At 65.3% G+C, this 18,840-nt stretch overlaps 1 protein-coding gene and 1 long non-coding RNA gene across 3 annotated transcripts in view; one reads left to right on the forward strand and one right to left on the reverse strand.

Moving 5' to 3' along the window:
• Window positions 1-820: 820 nt before the first annotated feature.
• LOC309872369 lies at window positions 821-18,197 on the reverse strand. Its single transcript, XR_014315819.1, has 6 exons — window positions 18,085-18,197; window positions 16,367-16,781; window positions 15,996-16,174; window positions 6,984-14,112; window positions 4,860-5,601; window positions 821-4,818 (listed from the first exon to the last, which is right to left on the reverse strand). It is a non-coding gene; the product is annotated as an uncharacterized lncRNA (long non-coding RNA).
• Window positions 17,299-18,840, forward strand: part of NTSR1 (neurotensin receptor 1) — a 46,364-nt gene continuing 44,822 nt past the window's right edge. For both annotated transcript variants that reach the window (XR_014315806.1, XM_082746399.1), the window contains exon 1: window positions 17,299-18,588. Coding sequence is in view for 1 of the 2 variants with exons in the window: in XM_082746399.1 (XP_082602525.1) it covers window positions 17,875-18,588 (714 nt within the window). In the remaining variant the exon portion in view is untranslated. The remainder of the gene's footprint in view (window positions 18,589-18,840) is intronic.

The raw sequence follows: 18,840 nt of genomic DNA on the forward strand, positions 1-18,840 counted from the left end.
GGCAAGCAGTCTGGGCCCCCGTGTCCTGGCTAGAGGTTCAGAGCAGCCCCTGGCCCAGAGTACCCGCGGTGCAATGGCAGGAGCCCCGTCACCACGAGGCATTAGGGTGCCCAGGGCAGGTGCCCCTCGAAGCTCACCCAACAGGCATGGCGGGGCACCTCTGTCCCCTTGTCTTCTGGGGGTGGTCTGTGGCCGGAGGACCAAGGCCTCAGGGCTCCCGGGACGTGCCCTGCCTTCCCCTGGTTGAGTTCAGGCACCTCTGGCTATGACCCCTGGCCCAACGCCAGCCCCTCCCAGCAGGGTGCCAGGAACCCAGAGAGTCCACAATGATGGCTGGTGGGTCCCAGGGCAGGATGAGCTTGGAGGTGTCCTGGGCTCTGAGCCTGCAGGTGGGCCCTCTCTTCCTTCCACACCCCACATTTCTGCGAATGTGAGCCGGATGCCAGTCCTCCTTTGGGTCCTGCCCCGGCCACTTCCATCAACCAGGAGCAAGGGGGCCTGAGTTGAAGGACGCAGAGGCTCCCTGGCGTTTGGAACCACACTTGAGAGCTGAGCACCTGCTACATGCCAGGCCCTGTGCTGAGCGGCAGGGAACAGAGGCGCTGCCCAGAGAGATCCCGGCAGCAAACCCAGGCTGGCGGAGGGCCGCAGGGGGTAGGACGGACAGCTCAGCCAGGGTGTTACGATTTCCCACTGGTAGTGCCCCCACAACCTCTCCTGGCGGGGCAGGCCCTCAGACCCCCTTCACGGGGAGGGACGCGCCGCACCGGATAGGAAGCGATGCTTCCGTCCTGTCCCTGCCTGTGGACTGGGCACTTCCTTCAACTCATACAAACAGCTTTATTGGAATACGAATCACACCCCATAGAACTGATCCATTTAAAAGGAAACTCAGTGGGTTTTCGTCTCTTCACAGAGTCGTCTGACCGACCACCCCGCAGGCAGCTGGAACGTTTTCATCACGGTAACAAGAACGGCCCCTTAGCCGCCACCCCCAGCTCCCCGCCCCGCTCTCCGTGGCAACCGTGAATCCGCGCTCCTCTCCAGCTGTCTGTTCGGGCGTTCACACGTGACGCGGTCCCTCCGTGTCTGCCGCGGCCATGGGGCGCCACCACACAGGAGTCTGTGTCCTGTCCAAGGTGGAAAGCTGGTCCGCTACCCATGTTGGTCATATTATTTAAAGGAGAAACAGAGGTCCCTGGCCCCTCCCAGCCGTTCCCAGGCTGAAACACAATGTTTTGATCCCTTCGATGTTGGAATTAGGATGCTGTCCTCCCGCAGGACTGACCACAGCCGTGCTGTAGCATTCTGAGGGACCCGTCGCCGGGACGGGCTTGGCCACTGCATCCATGCCAGTCTACATCTGCTGCCCCCCCCGGCCATGAGGTCCCCAGGATGGGGTCTGCCAAGCTCACCTAAGTGACCACTGGGCCAGGCTGGCCAGGGAAGGGCGTCCAGGGGCACAGAGCATCCAGGAGTCAAAGTGCAAGGGCAAGTTTGGGGGCGGGCAGGAGCTTCCTGGGAGGTGATGTCTGCACGCATTTCACAGGGGAAGGAGGGAGCAGGGTGCCCGGGACCAAACAGGAGCCAGGGCTGGCAGCGAGGCCGGCCACGTGGTGCCAGAGACGCTGGCATTGTTCAGGCAGGAGGCAAGATGGCGAGGAGAGGCCAGAGGGACAGGGGCCCCTGGTCAGCACCAGGATGGGGTCCCACTGCCAGCAAGGCACAGCGGCTGCAGTCGGGGACGAGCGCATATCAGACGGGGGAGCCCCCGAGGGCCCAGCGCTGCCAGGGCCAGACCCCAAGGCCCGCCCCTCCCCACCCCATGTTCCCGCCGTCCAGCTGGGGGCTGGGGCAGAGGGTCAGCTGACTCCACAGGCTCCATCCCACTGTGGGAGCCACGTCCCCTCGCCCCACTGCAGAGGGCAGGGAACGCCGGCCGCATCCCCGCTGGGGGTTCCACCAGCCCCTGCGGAGCCGTGCAGTGTCGACGCTCCCCGGGGACTGTCCCAGGCGGGAGGGATGAGCCCGGGACCCAGGCCTGGAGTGCCGCTGGGAGAAGCCGCTCACGTGCGGCTGGGGGGTGAGGGTGAGAGTCAGAGGACGCGGGACCCTGCGGGCCACGGCACCTGGCTCTCCGGGCCGGGCGCACGCACACGGGGCTCACAGTCATGTGTCTGCATCTGCAGGTGGTTGGGATTCCTTTTAAGGGAGGTCTGAGAAGGTCTGAGAAGCCTTGTGATGTTCCCGGAGGCCCCACAGCGATACAGTGGCCCAGGCAGGTGTCGTGGACGGCGGTGTCCCCCACATTCTGATGCCGGAGGCCCGGCCCCAGTGGAACGGTATCAGAGCTGAGCCCCACAAGGGGCATCGGCCCTCTCTCCCCACGACGGGAGGACCCAGCGGGAGGGTGGCCTTCTGCAAATCAGGAGGAGAATCCTCACAGGCCCCGGCCGCAAGGTCCCACCCAGCCCTGCAGGGAGGCCAGAGGCAGGGAGGGACGGGCACAAACACCGGATATCTGTTCCTGAAATGCCGCAAAGGAAGTGGCTGAAAGAAGCAAAGGAAAGGCGGAAACCCGCCCATGTCCTGCCACGGGGCCCGTTGAAGACGTCACGACGGACATCCCCACAGCAAAAACTTACAAGGTAACTCTGTGAATGGACAGGGACGCCAGCCGTGGACACACGATGGGGGAGGACGGCAGGTCAGGGCGTACAGAGTGGAGGCCTGATGGGAACCGGGCAGGGGGGCAGAGTCCTGGGCCGCCAGGGCTGGGGCAGCACCCAGCTCCCGGGAGGGTCCCCATGCGTCCACAGTCATCTGACGGTGGCCTGGGAGACCCGGCACCTCGCAGCATTGTGGGGAATGCCCCAACACCAGCCATGTCGGCCAGGGCCCCGGGGCAGGGGGAGGCTGCCCTCAGCTCCCAGAGTGGGCCTTGGGCAGGGCGGAAGCTGCCCTCAGCCCGGGAGGGAGGTGGGCAGGGCTCCTGGGTCCCAAGCGCCACGCCCACCCAGCTTTCCCCTGATTCCTGGCGTCCAGTCTGGGGTTGGCGGGAAGCTACAGGAGTTGGTGGGCCTCTGGGGCCTCTGCTGAGATCTGGGGCATCACTCCCCCGAGTGGCCTGCACGTTTATGTGCATATGCGCGCTCGCAGGTCCATGTGCACGGATGAGCGTGCACACGTGTGTTCGTACACACACTCACTTCTACAGTGCTCTCCCCGTGGAGGGTGGTTCCAAACCTGATCTTGGTTCCGGCACTTAACAGGTGTGTGACCTTGAACACGTGATACTGAGTCCTGCCTCAGTGTTCCCCTTAGCAAACAGGGCCCATATGGGGACCAACCTCCCCAGGGCGAGGAAGAATGGGTCCGTCTGGGCGGAGCTCTGAGGACGCTCCACCACCGATTCCTGGCTGCTGCAGGGCCCTAGGCAGCTCCTTCTGGTCGGGTCAGAGGCTAGTGCCCCCATGGCCCAGCTGTGCTAGTGCACGGTACCCGGGCTTCACGCACCCTGTGCCGCCGCTGGGTGGCCCCTGGGCACGGACGCGAGGCGTGGACAGCGACTACTCTGGGCCTCGCTTACACTCGGGTCTATTTAATTGGCAGCACATCAGAAACGCGCGCGTGCTGGCCGTGGACGCCCGTCGCGGGCAGAATCCGTGGCACCCACAGCAGGCTCCCTGGGGAATCGCGTTCTGCTGTGTTTACTTCCTGGCTGGCTGGTTCACTGCTCGTTGTGCGGGGCCCACGGGGCCATGGAGGAACCGCCCTCCTGGCCGGAGAGAAGCGGCTCGGGAGGCTTCGGGGGTGGCGGGAACGGCCATGGCGACAGTGAGGACGAGGACGGCAAGCGAGGGCTAGGACGCGGGCTCCGTAGTGACTACACCGGGGCCTCTCAGCCTGGGACGGTGCCCTCTGAGCCCCAGTGCACCCGCGAGCCTGGGCTGGCCGCATGGCCTGGGTCTCACAGGGACAGGCCTGGGGCAGACCCAGGGCATCCAGAGACGTGCGGTTCTGGGGTGTCATTTACCCTTTCCGTGGCCTTGGTCTCCCCACCTGTGAAATGGGCGTGATGCCACTCTAAGGGCTTATCGGGGTTTATGAAGACAAGGGTCCCCAGGTCGGTGCTAAATGCCGTGGGCGTGCTCATCGGATGCCTGAAGCAGCCCTGGCCCTTGCTCCGCGGGTGGGAATCGGAGGCCCTGACAGCCGGAGAGCCAGCCCGCACCAGCCGGGGTCCCAGAGACAGACACAAGGGGAATGTGTGCGTCTGTGCGGACGTCCTGTCCCTGAGGCCGGGAGCCCCGCCGTCTGCCGGCTGCAAGCGTGGGCCCGGGGAAGTCGGTGAAGGACTTCCCACGGAGGGCCACAGCCGGAGCCCCCAACCGAGGGCAGAACAGACGCCCTCCTCCACTTCTGTTCTACTCACGCCCGCAGGGGATTGGACGAGGCCCCACACGGAGGGGCCAACTTCTTCCACAGTCCCTGGGAACACCCAGAAAAACGTGTCATCTGGGCTCCGGGGGACCGCCAGGTTGACAGGTGACGTGAAAAGTCGCACAAGCCTGCCGGGCTGTGCCGTTTCTTCCTTGAGCCCCACGGCCCCCAGAGGATGGGGCTAACCTGGCTTGCAGCCCCACATGTGCACAGGAACTGGGGGGGACCCGCACTGAAAGGCGGAGCCCGCGGCCCTCACGCTTCAGAGTCTCTGGGGAGGGCCCAGGCCGCTGGGCTGTCCTCCCAGTTCTGAGCGGTGTGAGTGCTGCCCTCGCTGAAGCTGCCTCAGACCTCCTGAGCCCCTCCCGGGAGTCACTGCTTTGCAGGAAGACCGGACCGTCAGGCCAGGCCGTCACTGCCCCTGGAAGGAGCGAGTCAGGAGCCCGGTGGTCCCCAGCCTGTCCTCCGCGCGGCCCGCCACGGATTTGTGCTTCAGCTAACGCCGACTGCACAGCAGACACAACCCTGAGGACCGCCTCCGCGCTGACTTCCCACCTCCCCAGGGAGACAGCGGGACAGGGGCTCGAGCCCCTGGGGGCCCAGCAGCCCCTCCAAGGCTAGCGGGTGGTCTGGCCGGGGCACCCAGGTTGGGGCAGAGGGGACCCCTCTCCCATCCTAGCAGCATGGATGGGTTGGGTGGCAGAGTCGCCGCAGGGGCGGTGGGGCAGAAAGGGTCCGATGAGGTCGGGCCGACGGCTGCCCCCAGCCTGCTCCCAGACACGGCCGCGCAGGGTCAGCTTCCCGCACAGTCGCTTTCTGCCCTCTGCGGTGGCCTCGCGCTGGCGGCATCTTCTTGTTGGGTCACAAGGAGGCAGAGAAGGAAGTCAGGAGGCCACGAGGCCCAGTGTGTGCCTCCAGAACACCCCGACCCTGGAGGCGCCCAGGCGTGAAGTGCCCGGCCCCTCGCGCCAGGCTCGGACGGGACAGGAGGGACAGGACGGTGCGTGTGCTTTGTCTCCGCTTCCTTCCTTCGTGGCGCTTTCTCCTGGGTGGCTTCGTTCCGCGTAAGAAGACGGTGTCTCAGGCGTGCAACACGCACCGTGCGTGTCCGCGTGTCCCTGTGCTGCTGGGGTCCGCGGGCGGCTGTGGGCGGGTGGGCTCGGGGGAGGCAGCAGCCACGGGATTTTCAGCGGGGCGGCGGCTCCTTCCAGGGCGAACGGGGATCTCCCTCCCCGCGGACTGGCACCTGGGCGCCCGGGGTCAGTGGCCTGCCCGCCCCGCAGGACAAAAACGCACTTCGCCCCAACCCCCCACGCCCCCCACCCTGCGCCCAGGCTGCGCACACAGAGGGGAGCGCGGGAAGCCCAGGACCAGACTGCCAGCCAGGGGCTGTAATGAGCCCCGCTCCAGCCCAGGAAGCAGCGGGGCGCCGTGTGCGGAAGGGGGCGTCCTCCTCGGGGAGGGGCTTTCCGGACAGGCTTCCCCTCCCCCTCCTCCCCACCCTTCATCCCTCCTCCCTCCTCCCCACCCTTCATCCCTCCTCCCTCCAGCCCCCACCCTCCCCTCCTCCCCCTCCCCACCTGCTTCCCCTTCCCCCACTCCCTCCCCCTCCTCCCCATCCCTACCCCTCCAGTTCTCCCCCTCCTCCCCCTCCCCCTCCTCCTTCTTTCCACCCCTTTACTCCTTCTTGTCTCCTGCCCCCACGCCCTCCCCTCTCCACTCCTTCCTTTCCCTCCTCCCCACCCCCCCACCCCCGCTTGCCCTCCCCCTTTCCGGGCTCCTTCCCCCCACCTCCCCCACCCCTCATCCTCCGATTCCTCCCACCCTCTCCCCAGTCCCAGCCCCTCCCCCTCCTCCCCTTCCCCCTCCTCCTCCCTCTCCTCCAGCCTGAGGCTGCCGTTGTAGGGCTGGGGCTGGCAAGTGGGCCTCTGGGCTGTCCCCTTCTGGGCCGCCTCTGATCCCTGCCGGCAGCACTGGCGGAAGACAGAGCTGTGTCACGGGGTGTCTTTCAGGAACATGTGCCCCGTTATCTCAGCCCAGTGCACCTGCCAGAGCATCTTTGTGCTGGGGTGGGGGCTGCAGAGCTACTGCTTCCGGAAACGGAGTGTCCCAGCTCAGGCCCCCCGGTGACGTCCTGAGACCTCCGGACTTGACTGTGACCCCCAAGCGCCCAGCTCTCTCCCCACTTCTCTCCTCGCAATGGAGAAGCTGCCGCCCCCACCGCCACCCCCCACCCCCTTCACCAAGGACAACGGCTGACGGCTGACGCTGACGGAGGGTTTCTCCCTCCTCTGATGTCCCTCAGCTTCCCAGTGAGGCAGTCTCTGGGCTGGGGGTGGGGAGGAGCAGAGTCTCCCGGCCAGGCCCCTGCCCCAGGGGCTCCAGACCGCTCCGACCCCAGGCCACCCCCCATCACCACCCACCACACACCTTCCCTGCCTCCCAGATGTCACTCCCAAGGTTTTGTTTACTTTTCTTAAAAACTTCCTTGTTACAAGACAGAAAGGGAAAGAGCGTATTAAGCCGCAGCAGTCGTTTACATGCTGGTCGGAGTTCGTTTCAGCTCCAAAGGGCAGCTTTGGGTGATATGCAGGAGGAGGAGCAGGTGGCCGGGGACACAGGGCCACACAGGCAGGCAGGAGGGAGGCTTGTAGCCACAAGAAAAGTCCCCACCACAGGTAGGGACCTCTGCAGACAGATGTCTTCATATGACTTCCTGATTCCGGTGGCCTCCAGCCCAGCCTCACGGGGCGGCCCTCGTCAGCCGGCAGACGCCCACCAAGCATCTTCTCAATACCGAGGCTGAGGGCAGAGCCATGGCTGGCACAGGGGGCCCCCAGTCCCTAGGAGTCCTCCACCCACACAGAGTACGTGTGGCCACCTACCGGGGGGGGCTGCGGAGGAGGTGCCCCGAGAGTCAGGGGGCCTGTGGAGAACAAGAGTTTGAGCTGACCTGGGAAGGAGGTAGCAGGCAAAGGGGGAGCACACCGATGGCCAAGGGCACGACCCTGGTCGGCAGGTGCACCTAGAGAGCCGGACACGGCAGGCGGCCCACCACCATCCACGTGGGGAGCCGGGCTGGGGCCGGCGAAGCAGCAGCATCAGAGCCACAGACAGATCCCTAAGAAAGGGAGCCGGCCCCCCACCCAGGGCCACACCCTCTGGGACCCCAGGTTGGTGGCCAGCTCTCTAGCACCTGGGGGGGGCACAGAGCACTCCTGCGGGCCTGGGCCTCCAAGGAGGACATGCCAGAGGCCCAGCTGCCCGACGGAAGGGCCTAGAGCTGGCGGCACCTGCCCGGAAAGCCCCGTGCTCTAAGCAAAAGTGCCCAGCGGAGGGGGAGGAAACTGCCGGGGTCTTCGGGGCACCCGGCTGGTGGGGGAAGAGGGTTCTCATTTCCTGAGAAACGCTCTCCTTCAAATAAACCAAATGAGGGCCCTGTTCAGCACGAAGACACATGGGTATAGAAGTTTGGAAAATCCGATTCGTCACGGCACAAGAAATCCATTTCCCACGAAGACCTCCCTGACCTTCCCTCTTGCAGACTGTCCTCCAGGTCCCGTCCAGGCGCTGGAGGCCCCCACGGCTCCCAGAGCAGGACGAGCCTCTTGTCAAAGAGCCAGTCCGACCCTGGCCCTCGGTGCCTTCAGCCTCTTCCTCCCTGATCCGTGGTGGCCTGGGACTGTGCCTCTGGACGGGACGTCAGTGGGACGGGGAATTCACACACCAGGGTCTTCCTTTCCTGTGCACCCTTCATTTCATGGCAGGGGGGTTTGTGGAGAAGCCCAAACGGGCAGACACCACCCTGGGCGCCAAGGACACCAGATAGACAGTAGAGGCTCGGAGCATGGGACGTGGTCCAGGCGGTCCCCGGTCCCCGGCCCCCACCCCAGCGGGGCCAGGCCAGCTCAGCAGTCACTCTGGAGAAGCAGCTGCACCCCACACCTTCCCCTCCTCTGGGCCCGAGTCCTTTCCAAAGAAAAGTCCTGGAAACCCTTGGGAAGTCTCAGGCTGAAGAGAGGAGCTGACCTCCCTCCTGCTCAGGGACCCCTGTTGTGCTCCAAGCAGAGGTGACCTGTGCTGTCGGTGCCCCAACCCCTGTGTGCGTCCGCCTGGCTCTGGCTGGGCCTGTGGGCTCGGGCAGGGGGGCCCTTGGGCCAAGGAAGAGGGTGGAACTGAAGAATGATGCCCCCTGAGGACATGGCCACAGGTACCTGCATTCCTCATCACACCTCAAGTCCCACTTCGGGGACTGCCAACAGCCGGGGAGGGAGAGCTGCTGCGGGCAGATTCAGCTGCCGCACAGGTGTCGGGGGGACGTGCAGGTGCCCCGGCCTCACCTGCTGCCCCCAGCGCTGCTTCCTGGCCTCCTCCCCCCTACACCCTGCCTGTGCCTCCCTGTCCCACGTCCGTTCGGGTACCCGCCTGCCGTGCGGCTCCCCGGGCGCCCCAGTACCCCATCGACTCCCGCCGTGGCCCCAAGAGGCGGGTCGACATCCTGTTCTGCTTCCCCACGAGGGACACAGAGCTCAGGAGAGGGTGTCCCCTGTTCCTGCCTCCAGGCCACCTGCTGGAAAGGCCGGAGGGGACCCCAGGCCATCTACCCCGCTGCCCCCTCCTCCGCCTGGGGAGGGTTCTGCAGGAGCAGCGAGAGCCCCAACAGGAAGGGAGCAAGGGAGGCCCGGCCCTCCACGCCCCCGGACGCCGCTCCCGGTGGGACATGACGTCCCCATGTCACAGAGGCTGCCTCAGTGGGCTCGCTCTGGGGTTTATGTCTGGACGGTGGAGAGGACGCACCGCACTGGTTTCCAGCCTGGCCACAGCAGCCAGCCCCGCCCAGGCAGGGACTGCCGTTCAGTAACTGCCATTATCTTACGCCGGACGCCGTTCTGTCAAGCTTGTGTAGACGCAGAGGGAGAACGGTGCCAGAGCGCCCGCGGGCCCCCTCCTGCCTCCGTGTTTTCCAGCGCACACACCCCCCGCTTCAGCCCCTCGGCAGCTCAGCCTCTGGCCCCAAATTCTTTGACAAGCTCAGAAGCCCTTTGTCAGTGCACAGGCACGCTAGGAACAGGGGTGGACCTGCCGGCCTCCGGGGACTCCCCTGTGCTTCCTCAAGGGACATTCACAGAAGAGCAGACGGCCCGGTGCTGCTCAGACCTGGAGGACGAGCCTGGCCCTGGAGGACGGAGCCGGAGGACCGCAACCTGGGCTGCTCAGGGCTGCTCGGAGAGGGACGTGAGGGCCGAGGTTCTGGGGTGCTCGGAAAGGAGCAGGAAGGGCCTAGAATTCTGTGTTCCCACAAACGTGTTTTCCTGCAGTAACTCGGCGGCGGCCTGTCAGTCGGAGCCGGCGGCGTGCCGTTCCGAAGCTGATCGTTCGCTGTCACAGGGAGAAGCTAATTATCTCCTCCCGGCTCCCGGCGGACGGGAGCGTCTCAGGAGCTGACGTCTCCATCTCAGAGCCTTGAAATTTCTGGAGAAGCCGAGAGTCCGCCAGGCGTGACGCCGCCGGCCTGTTCCCACTGGGCGTGTGAAAGCAGCAACCGGCGGGGGCAGCTCTCGGCCCTCTCGCTCACTTTGCGCATCAAGGACTCCAGAACCCAGGTGTGCGAAAACCTGCAAGGACATCTGAGGTGCCCGTCGCGAGACACGTGGGGCTAGGGCTGGAAACTGAGTCAAACCCGCTTGAGGAAAAGCAGGCGGGCGGGGCCGGCTCACGGGGTCCCGAGAGTCAGTGCTGCAAGCGGAGTCAAAGGCCTCGGAACCAGCTCAGCGAGCAGCCAGCAGGGGTGTCTGCTCTGCCGGGCGAGTGGGAGAGCTTCCGAGCGTTCACCCTGGGCCCCTGGGCCATGGGCAGGGGACCTCTGATTTCAGGGGGCAGGCCACACTGGTGGGCTCCAGGTCCCCAGACGCCGGTGACTGAGCAATAGGGGCAGGGATGGGGCAGGGCTGGAGAGAGCACAGGGCTCCGGACAAGCAACACCGACAGATGTCCCGTCCGGGGTGGAGCAGTGCCCTTCGCCCCTTGTGAGGACAGATGAAGTGGCGCAGACGTCCCATCCAGAGAACCAGCCTGACAAACACATACGGCAAAAGAGATGACCAAAGCCAGGCTCTGAGAGCCGGGGCCGCTCCGGCTGTGGACAGCAGAATGCTGGTGCCGTCTAGCAGCCTCAACCCTTTTAAAAGGAAGACGAGTGAGCCATTGTGTCCCAAAGCCGCCCCACTCAGCCGGGGGTCCGCGTCAGGCCAGCCCGGGGCTGGGTGTGCGGGCTGGAAGCCGTGTGGGCCAGGACGCCAGAGCAGCGCCTGGAACAAAGCAGGCCCAGAGCAGAGCCGGGCTCCCGTGTGTGCGTGTGTGTGTGTGCGTGTGTGTGTGTGTGTGTGCGTGCGCTCGCCCGAGAGGCACGCAGCGCCGGAGCCGGCTGTGACTGTTCATTACACGAGAACACATGTCCTCACGGGTGCGTATGCTCCTTTTCTCCCCCAGTGACGATATTTTTAAAAACCAGATTGCAGAGCCGTGCTGGTGCGCTAACCGGCGAACCCATCTTTCGAGGGGAAAACACACAGCCGGCCTCCAAGCGCGTCTCGCAGACGCCCGCCAGCCGGGGATGGACACTCAGCCTGGCCCCAGGAGGGGGCCCCCAGCTCGGAGCCTGGGAGAAGCTCCCCACTGGCTAGGCCAGCAGGGGCGCCCTGGAGCAGGGAAAGAGGGACCCTGTGTCCCCACTGCCCCGGGACGAAGGGTGGCTTCATGCATGTGCACCTGTGCTCCCTGACCACGCTGTGGTCAGGTTCCGGCAGCCCCTAGATGCTCCCGGCCCCAGGGAGGAAGGGCTGGGGCTTCACAGCTAACAAGGAAGGCCCCGTGAGCCCCATGGGCTGGGTGCTGGCCGGTGTGGCCCGTATCCCCATCCCCGATCTGAGGACCCTAAGGCTGTCTTCACTGGGCTCTGTCGCTTCAGAGAGTTAGATTCACGCCGACAGAACAGAGAATTCCTCACCAGCCTCTTGCTCTTTGTGAGCGGGGCCCCTCTCACGCTGCAGAGAGGCCACAGGCAGCTTCCCCAGGACCGCTGGGTCTCAGCTCCGGTCCCCACAGGTGGCACACGAGCGGCACCGGCCAAGGGCCACTGCCCGACCCCACGGGAGCTCAGTGTCCACTCTGCGGCTCCGACGTGGACGGGCAGGCCCAGCGGGCTGTGGGCCGATTGCCCCGAGTGGGAAAGGCCCCGGGTGCTGGGGCTCGGGGTGCGCGGCCCGCAGGGACAGCACTCTGAAGGCCTCGACCAGAAACCCTGCATCCAGCCCCTGGAACTTGTGAGGACATAAAGCGGACCGCGCGGACAGGACAAAGCGAGGGCACTGGTCCCAGACTGGGTGGGGAATGCTCTCTGACTCCGTCGGAAAGTGTCAGGACCAGAAGTCGGAAGGCAGGCGTGAGGCCTCTGTCAGAGGACCAGGAAGGCCTCCAGGAGCTGGGGGGACCCGCCTGGCTGCCAGCCAGACTCACGCCTCAGTCCTGCGGCCACAGGGAGCCACCCTGCGAGCCAGGAGACTCTGCCAGAGCCCCGGTCAAGGGCCCGCAGGCTGATGCCGTGGCCAGGCCGCTGGACTTGCAGCTGCGGCAGCTGGTGATTGCAGGTGGTGATTGCTGGGCCGCCCGGGGAGGGGGAGGCTCAGAGGCCTTCGCTTCGGGAACGTGAGGTCCAGCGGGCAAGGCCACCGTGCATAAACGTGTTGCCGACAACAGGCCCCTTACACACTGCTGGGGACAGTGCCTGGCACCAAGTCAGGAGGGGAGAGCCAGCGGGGGTCAGCTGGCTGTCATCCAGACCTACCATACCTCGGGGCTCCTGTCCCGGAGAAGAACCCCATGCGGCCTGGGTGGGTCCACCCTGCTGGCTCCAGACTCCCGGGCCCGTCCCTAGACCCACACTCAACTCCCCCGAGAGGGCCCTGGTCCCCCCCCCCAGATCCCGAGCACCCTCAGCCTGGAGCAGGTGGACAGATGGTGAATGCGTCGTCTGAGGTCACAGAGGGCTGTCTTGGGGCACTTTGGGGACGAGGCAAAGACCTCTAGGGGTGGAGGTCCTGGGGAGGGGGATTCTAGCACCTTCTCTTTTGCTGCTGGGCATCTCCTCCAGAGCTTCCAACACGGGGTCCCACCACCCTAAACCCACGTTGGGCGGCAGAAGCCAGAGAAGGACTTAACCGAGGGGACGCCTTTCTCCTCACCCCTGCTGGCCGGAGCACTGCCTGTGGCCCGCCTGCGGGGCAGGACCCTCTGTGTCCACAGGGGAGAGGAAGGGCGGAGGGACGTGGACGTGGGGATGCCCGTGACGCCCCCTCGGCCCCACAGCCGCGGCTCTCCGGGGCCCCAGCCGTGCTGTGGGGGCCGCACGGGAATCCAGGCTGCCCGGCCTGCTGCCGCACCCCTGCGACACGTCGGCCTCCGCCCCGAGCCCCTGCGGCCACTCGCCCTCAATGCCCCCACCTGGCTGGGCGTGCCCTTGAGCAGCCACCGGAGCTCTGAGGCAAGAATGACAAAAGAGCCTCCGGTTCGAGTTTTATTTTTGGAACTCGTATGAAGTCACTACAAGATGAGAGACATTTCTTCTATTTAAATATTTCTAGGCAACTAGAACTCCTGATTACAGACAAAGGGAGCTTCAGCTCTGCAGAGAAAGAGCTGGAACCGTCAGCATCATGTTTATGCAAACTCCATGCTCCCCGCCAAGGAGGAGAGAAGTCGGGAAGGCAGGAGAAGGGGCACCGATGCCCACCTGCCCCTTCCCGCCTCGCCCAGGGAGGTGCTGGGGGTGGGGGGGCACGGGGGGGGGGTCCCCGCACAGGGCTGTCAAACAGCCAGCAGGCTCCCGAGGCCAAGAACTCCCAGTCCCCCTCCTCCAGATAATAAATAGAAGCGTCATATTAGCCGAACGGGACCCTCTCGTCTTTAAATTGCCTGTTACGTTCGGAGTGTGCCTGGGAAATTCAGCCACAAACTGGTAAATTTATAACAGGCTCAGAAACTGTCCGCCTCCTAGGGCGAGAGCTGCAAACACACCGCTTTTCTTTGCACACTGAGCAGATGGGATTGTCCTTCTGTGTTAGACGCGCTGTGTGTGTGTGTGTGTGTGTGCGCGCGCGCGCATCTTCTGCCCAAGAGCAAATTAGGGACCTCCTCCCAGCATGACCAGGAGGGGGTGAGCGGGGAGGCAGAGGGCCCCTCCGTCCGTTTCGAGCCTGGTCTGGGGGCATCGCCGTGCCGCCTCTAAGGCAGTTCTGACAATACCCTCGTGTGCACGCCCGCCTGAAACTGAAGTCAGCCGTCCCAGGACACTTCCGGGGACCGAGCGACCTTGAACGTGTCTGGGAAGTTGGATTTTCTTTCTCCTGAGGAAATGATCCGACCTGGCCCCTTTCCTCCCAAACCCCAGCTTCCTGGCGTGCTGCCTCACCGAAGCCTCAATGTCCCAGACGGGGCTCACGCGGGCGCGGCTCCACCGGGCTGTCCCGCCCTTGGCTGCCGGAAGGGCCAGGAGCTGCTGCTGTTTGACAAGCCTCCAGGACTGGTGAGGAGGAGGGGCTGGCTTCTGGGTGCGGTGACGATGGAGGCTCCCAGGGGACCAGCTCCTGACCGGCGGCCACAACACAGCCTTGCCTGCACATCCAGAGGGAATAAAGCCCCCGCTGTGTCCCCCTCCAGGGCCGGGCGCTGAGCCCCCGGGGCCTTGCCCCTCCGTCCTCACCCCTGGCCGGGAGCCAGGCCCCTCAGCCCTCCTCCCCTCACACCCCAGGCCCCCACCTGCAAACACTTCTGCACGGAACGCTCCCCACATGGTGTGTTGTGAGCCCTGGGAAGGCAGGCCCCCATGCCCGGTGCTGACCACACTCGGTTACTGCTGGACAGACGGACAAAGGGACAGCGGATGGAGGGGAAACCCTAGGGAGAGTGTCTCTGGCCGATGGACACTAACTCTGTCAGCGTTCGTCCACAGAGATCCAAGAATGAGGGGCCCCAGGGCTGGGGCCCAGCCCATTGGTGAAGGTGCCCACAGTGGTTCCAACACACATTCAGAGAAAAAGCCTCGGCCCAGTGAGGTTCTGCGCTGCAGCTCCCGGGGGAGGCTGGAGGCACGCTCGCCGCTCGGGGGCTTCCTCCCTCCCCGCCACACGCACAGCTTTCTCTGACACGCACACACCCAGTCCGGGGGCTGAGGCCGGCGATGCGCTTGCTGGTGAAGATCTCTGAGCCCGTGTGCCCAGGTGCCCTACATAAGCGTTCTCGTTCCCACGCGGACACACGCACATGGACCACGTGAAGGGCGTGCGGCTCACCAGGAGGCCAGGAGAGACGAGGATGACGCAGCGGAACTCAACAGGCCCGGAGCGGGACCTCTGGGGTCTGCCGACAGCCCGACCAGGCCATGAGCCGGCGGGGGCCCCAGCTGAGGGAGGCTCTGCCCGCCCCTCCGGCCGGCTCACACTCACACCTCACTTGCATTTACACACGTGTGGCTCTATTTTTAAAAATTTTCCTTGGAATGCTGTACATTTGGGCATGTGTGCGATTTCCATGTCGAGGATGGGAAAATCCACACCTAAAACTCTGCAAATGTGCAATTATGTTTCCTCGAATTACTTTCCTCACAGCACCTTCCCACAGAAGCGCTCACTCCCCCGCCCCCAGCCTTGCAGGAAACCTCATCGCGATGTCCCGACAGCGGTAGGACTGCTAACTGAGGACTTTTTCTTACTTTAGGAAGATGTCTCTTGCTCACCAGAGTTGCCCTCCCGCAGAGGGTGCCCAGAGGAAAGAGAGGGACCTCCAGGGCGGAGAGCAGCTCAGGGCACTGAGAACTCCAGGGACTGAAATCCTGCACCCAGAAAAGCGGACGTCTCTCCAACCTGGATCTTGGCTCCCGAGGTGAGTGAGTCCCCTGATTCCTCCCACGGCTGCAGGCGCAGCCAGCACGGGGACCGGCCCAGCGGGCTCTGTATGTGAAGCTCAGACATCCGTGCACATGGGACTGGCCAGCTCGCCCTGGAGCCTGGGGTCAGGGGTGACAGGTCCCGAGGCTCTCAGAGCAGCCGGGAGCAGCTCACCATACGGGCTCCCCTCCAGCTGAAGCCCACCAAGTGCCAAGCTTCACCTGTCAGTCTTGGGGGCAGACACCAGCCAAGGGCACGGGCTGTCACCCACAGACACAGCCAGACCCAGGATCCGTCCTCTCCGCCCCGTGCCGACACTTTCTTAGAAGGGTCTCAGCTGTTACAGGACACGTTCGCGCCAAATGAGTGGGAAGATTCTGGCCTCTGTGCCGTCCAGGCTCCGGGGACACGGGACAGGGGTTCCAAGAGGGCCACCAGGGAGCCCCAACAAGGGCCTGCTGCCCTCTTTGTAGACCGAGGCCTTCCAAGTGACATTTCCTCCATGGTGTTAAGCAAATGCCTCGTCCAATATTTGCACTAAGTTGACTTTTATGATTTTTTAAGCTCCTAGGTTGGCTCAAGAAGAAATCTTTGAAAAGAAGGCCGGCTTACCGCAAAGGTCAGGGTTTGAAAACCAAACAGTGAGCTTAAGCAGCTGGGCCGGAGCACGCTTCCACCAGCGTCGTCCCGGGCAGCTTCAGCTGCTGGCCGGCAAAGGGACGGGCCCCAGTGGCCACCAGCTGGTGCCTTCCCCTGGGGAGACTCCTGAGAGGGGCAACCAGATGCCACCACTTGTGGCAAGACCCCAGTGTCACCCGTGGTAAGACCCCAGTGTCACCCGTGGTAAGACCCCGGTGTCACCCAGGGCTCCCATGTGGTCTGGCACCATCCCTTCTTCTTGTGACCAGCACACCCAGGTCCCCATCCCAAGAGCCATTTACTTAGTTGGTGGACTTGCCTTCCAGAGAGCAAGCCGGTCTTACCGTCTGGGGTTTAATGCGACTTTTGCTGGCCTGGGCCTTCACCCGCTCGCCTGTGAGGCCACTAAACGATCCCATCAGCAACGCCCAGCCGCAGGTCCACGGAGCTCCTGCTGCGTGCCTGCACCGTCAGCGTCCGGAGCAGCCCTGGCCGGGGGCCACCCGTCCCACCACCACGCCGGGGCCACAGATGACAAACGGAGGTACAGGACGCTTTGCTTTGGTGCTTTGGTGCCCAATTTCGAAGCATCGAGGCCGGGATGGAGCCATGCCGGGGGCCTCCCAGCCTGCTCTACCAGCTTCCAGCAAAGGGAGGTTTGCGTTGTCTTTGAAGGTTGAATTTTTAAGCACATGTTTTTATGTGCTGGGATCGCCTGATGAGAACATCAGGCTTCTGCAGAGCAGTCAAGTCCAAAGCCTGTTGAAAAGAGAGGAATAAACACGGACCCATTGCTGGGCTGGGTCCGGACTGGCCCAGCTTCTGATGCCCGACCTCTTCCTCCCACAGCCAAGCCTCTGCCCCCACTCCGCCTCCTCGAGTTCCTATTCTCAGCACAGCAGATACAGCCAGACAGGCCCACCCTGGGACCCCCAGGGTCACCCTTCCCAAGCCTGCTGGGCATGGGCTCTGAGGGTGACTTCTGATGATCACATCCAGGTGGTGATAAAAGGCCGGTGTCCCCACTGGCACGGTGGGACAAAGCCCGGCAGGGTGCCAGGTGCAGGACCACAGTCCGGGCGGGGAGGGGCGCTGCTCTCCTCCTGCTCTCTGCACCCCCCACTCACCACTCCCCCCCAGTTGTGCTAGAGCCCCCCTGGGCACCCAGAATGGCGCCGTGCGGGCTGTTCAGCCCACGGTACCCCTGTTCCTCCCTCACCCCCCTGAGAGCCCTGCAAGCGCCGTGGGGGCAGTTCCCTTCCTGGGGGGGGGGGGCGTGCGAAGCCGGGAAGACCCCAAACGAAGACGAGCACGCTCCTGGCAGAGGTGTGGGGAAGACCCCACATCCCCTACGCACCCCCGGCGGCACGCGGGGGACCCGCCAGCCCCACACTCGGGCTGGGCGGGGACAGAGGCTGGGGCCGCGCCGCCGCCGCCGCCACCGCCCCCCGCGGCTGGGCGCGCCGCGCTGCCGCCCGCTGAGTGGAGGCGCGGAGCCCGGGAGGCGCGGGCGCGGCGGGCGGAGTGCGGGGCGGGGGCGCGCGGGGAGCGCGAGCGAGGACCGCGCAGGCGAGGGAGTGAGCGTGCCGGGGCGGCCGTGCGTGCGCTCCGCTCGGCGCCACAGGCTCTCCGCGCGCCGGGGACCCGCAGAGCCGCGGAGGCCGGAGTTCGGAGCGAGCCGGGCCCGCCAGGAGCGGGAGGGAAGCGGCGGCCCCCGGTGAGCGCGCCGCGAGTGCTCCGGGGCGGCGCGGGCCGGGTCGGGAGCTGCCCGGCTGGACGGCGCGCCCGCTCGCAGTCCTGCGCGCTCCCCGCCGCTCCCTCCGCTAAGGTCCCCGCCGGCGCCGCGCCCACCATGCGCCTCAACGGCTCGGCGCCCGGTCCCCAGGGCGCGCCTGGCGCCAAACCCTTCCCGCTGCCGCCCTCCGGGCTGGAGGCGGCGCCCCTGGTCTCCAGCATCGGCAACGGCTCGGGCAACGAGTCCGAGCGCCTGCGAGCGGCGCCCAGCAGCGACCTGGACGTGAACACCGACATCTACTCCAAGGTGCTGGTGACAGCCGTGTACCTGGCGCTCTTCGCGGTCGGTACTGTGGGCAACTCGGTGACAGCGTTGGCGCTGGGCCGCAAGAAGTCGCTGCAGAGCCTGCAGAGCACCGTGCACTACCACCTGGGCAGCCTGGCGCTGTCGGACCTGCTCATCCTGCTGCTGGCCATGCCCGTGGAGCTGTACAACTTCATCTGGGTGCACCACCCCTGGGCCTTCGGCGACGCCGGCTGCCGCGGCTACTACTTCCTGCGCGACGCCTGCACCTATGCCACGGCCCTCAACGTGGCCAGCCTCAGTGTGGAGCGCTACCTGGCCATCTGCCACCCCTTCAGGGCCAAGACCCTCATGTCTCGCAGCCGCACCAAGAAGTTCATCAGCGCCATCTGGCTCGCCTCGGGCCTGCTGGCTGTGCCCATGCCCTTCACCATGGGCCAGCAGAACCGCAGCGCCGACGGCCAGCACCCCGGCGGCCTGGTGTGTACGCCCGTCGTGGGCACCGCCACGATCAAGGTCGTCATCCAGGTGAGAAGCCGCGTCCGGGGAGAAGGATGGGGAAGAAGTGGGGTCTGGCCAGGCGCAGGGTTGGCAGGCACTCCCCACGCAGGGGCACCTCGCTCTTTCCCTCCCCGCAAAAGTCCTCTCCAGCCTGTGTGCCCTCTGGGGCAGGGAGCAAGAGGATGTCCCCAGGAGACTGCGGATCTGTGCAGCCGGGAAGGGGATGGGGGCAGGGGGCTGGGCGCTCAGGAGCACCTTTCACTCCGGAGCTGCCAGATC

The sequence above is a fragment of the Mustela nivalis genome (genome assembly GCF_964662115.1).
Source record: "Mustela nivalis genome assembly, chromosome: 8".
Taxonomy (NCBI): Eukaryota; Metazoa; Chordata; class Mammalia; order Carnivora; family Mustelidae; genus Mustela; species Mustela nivalis.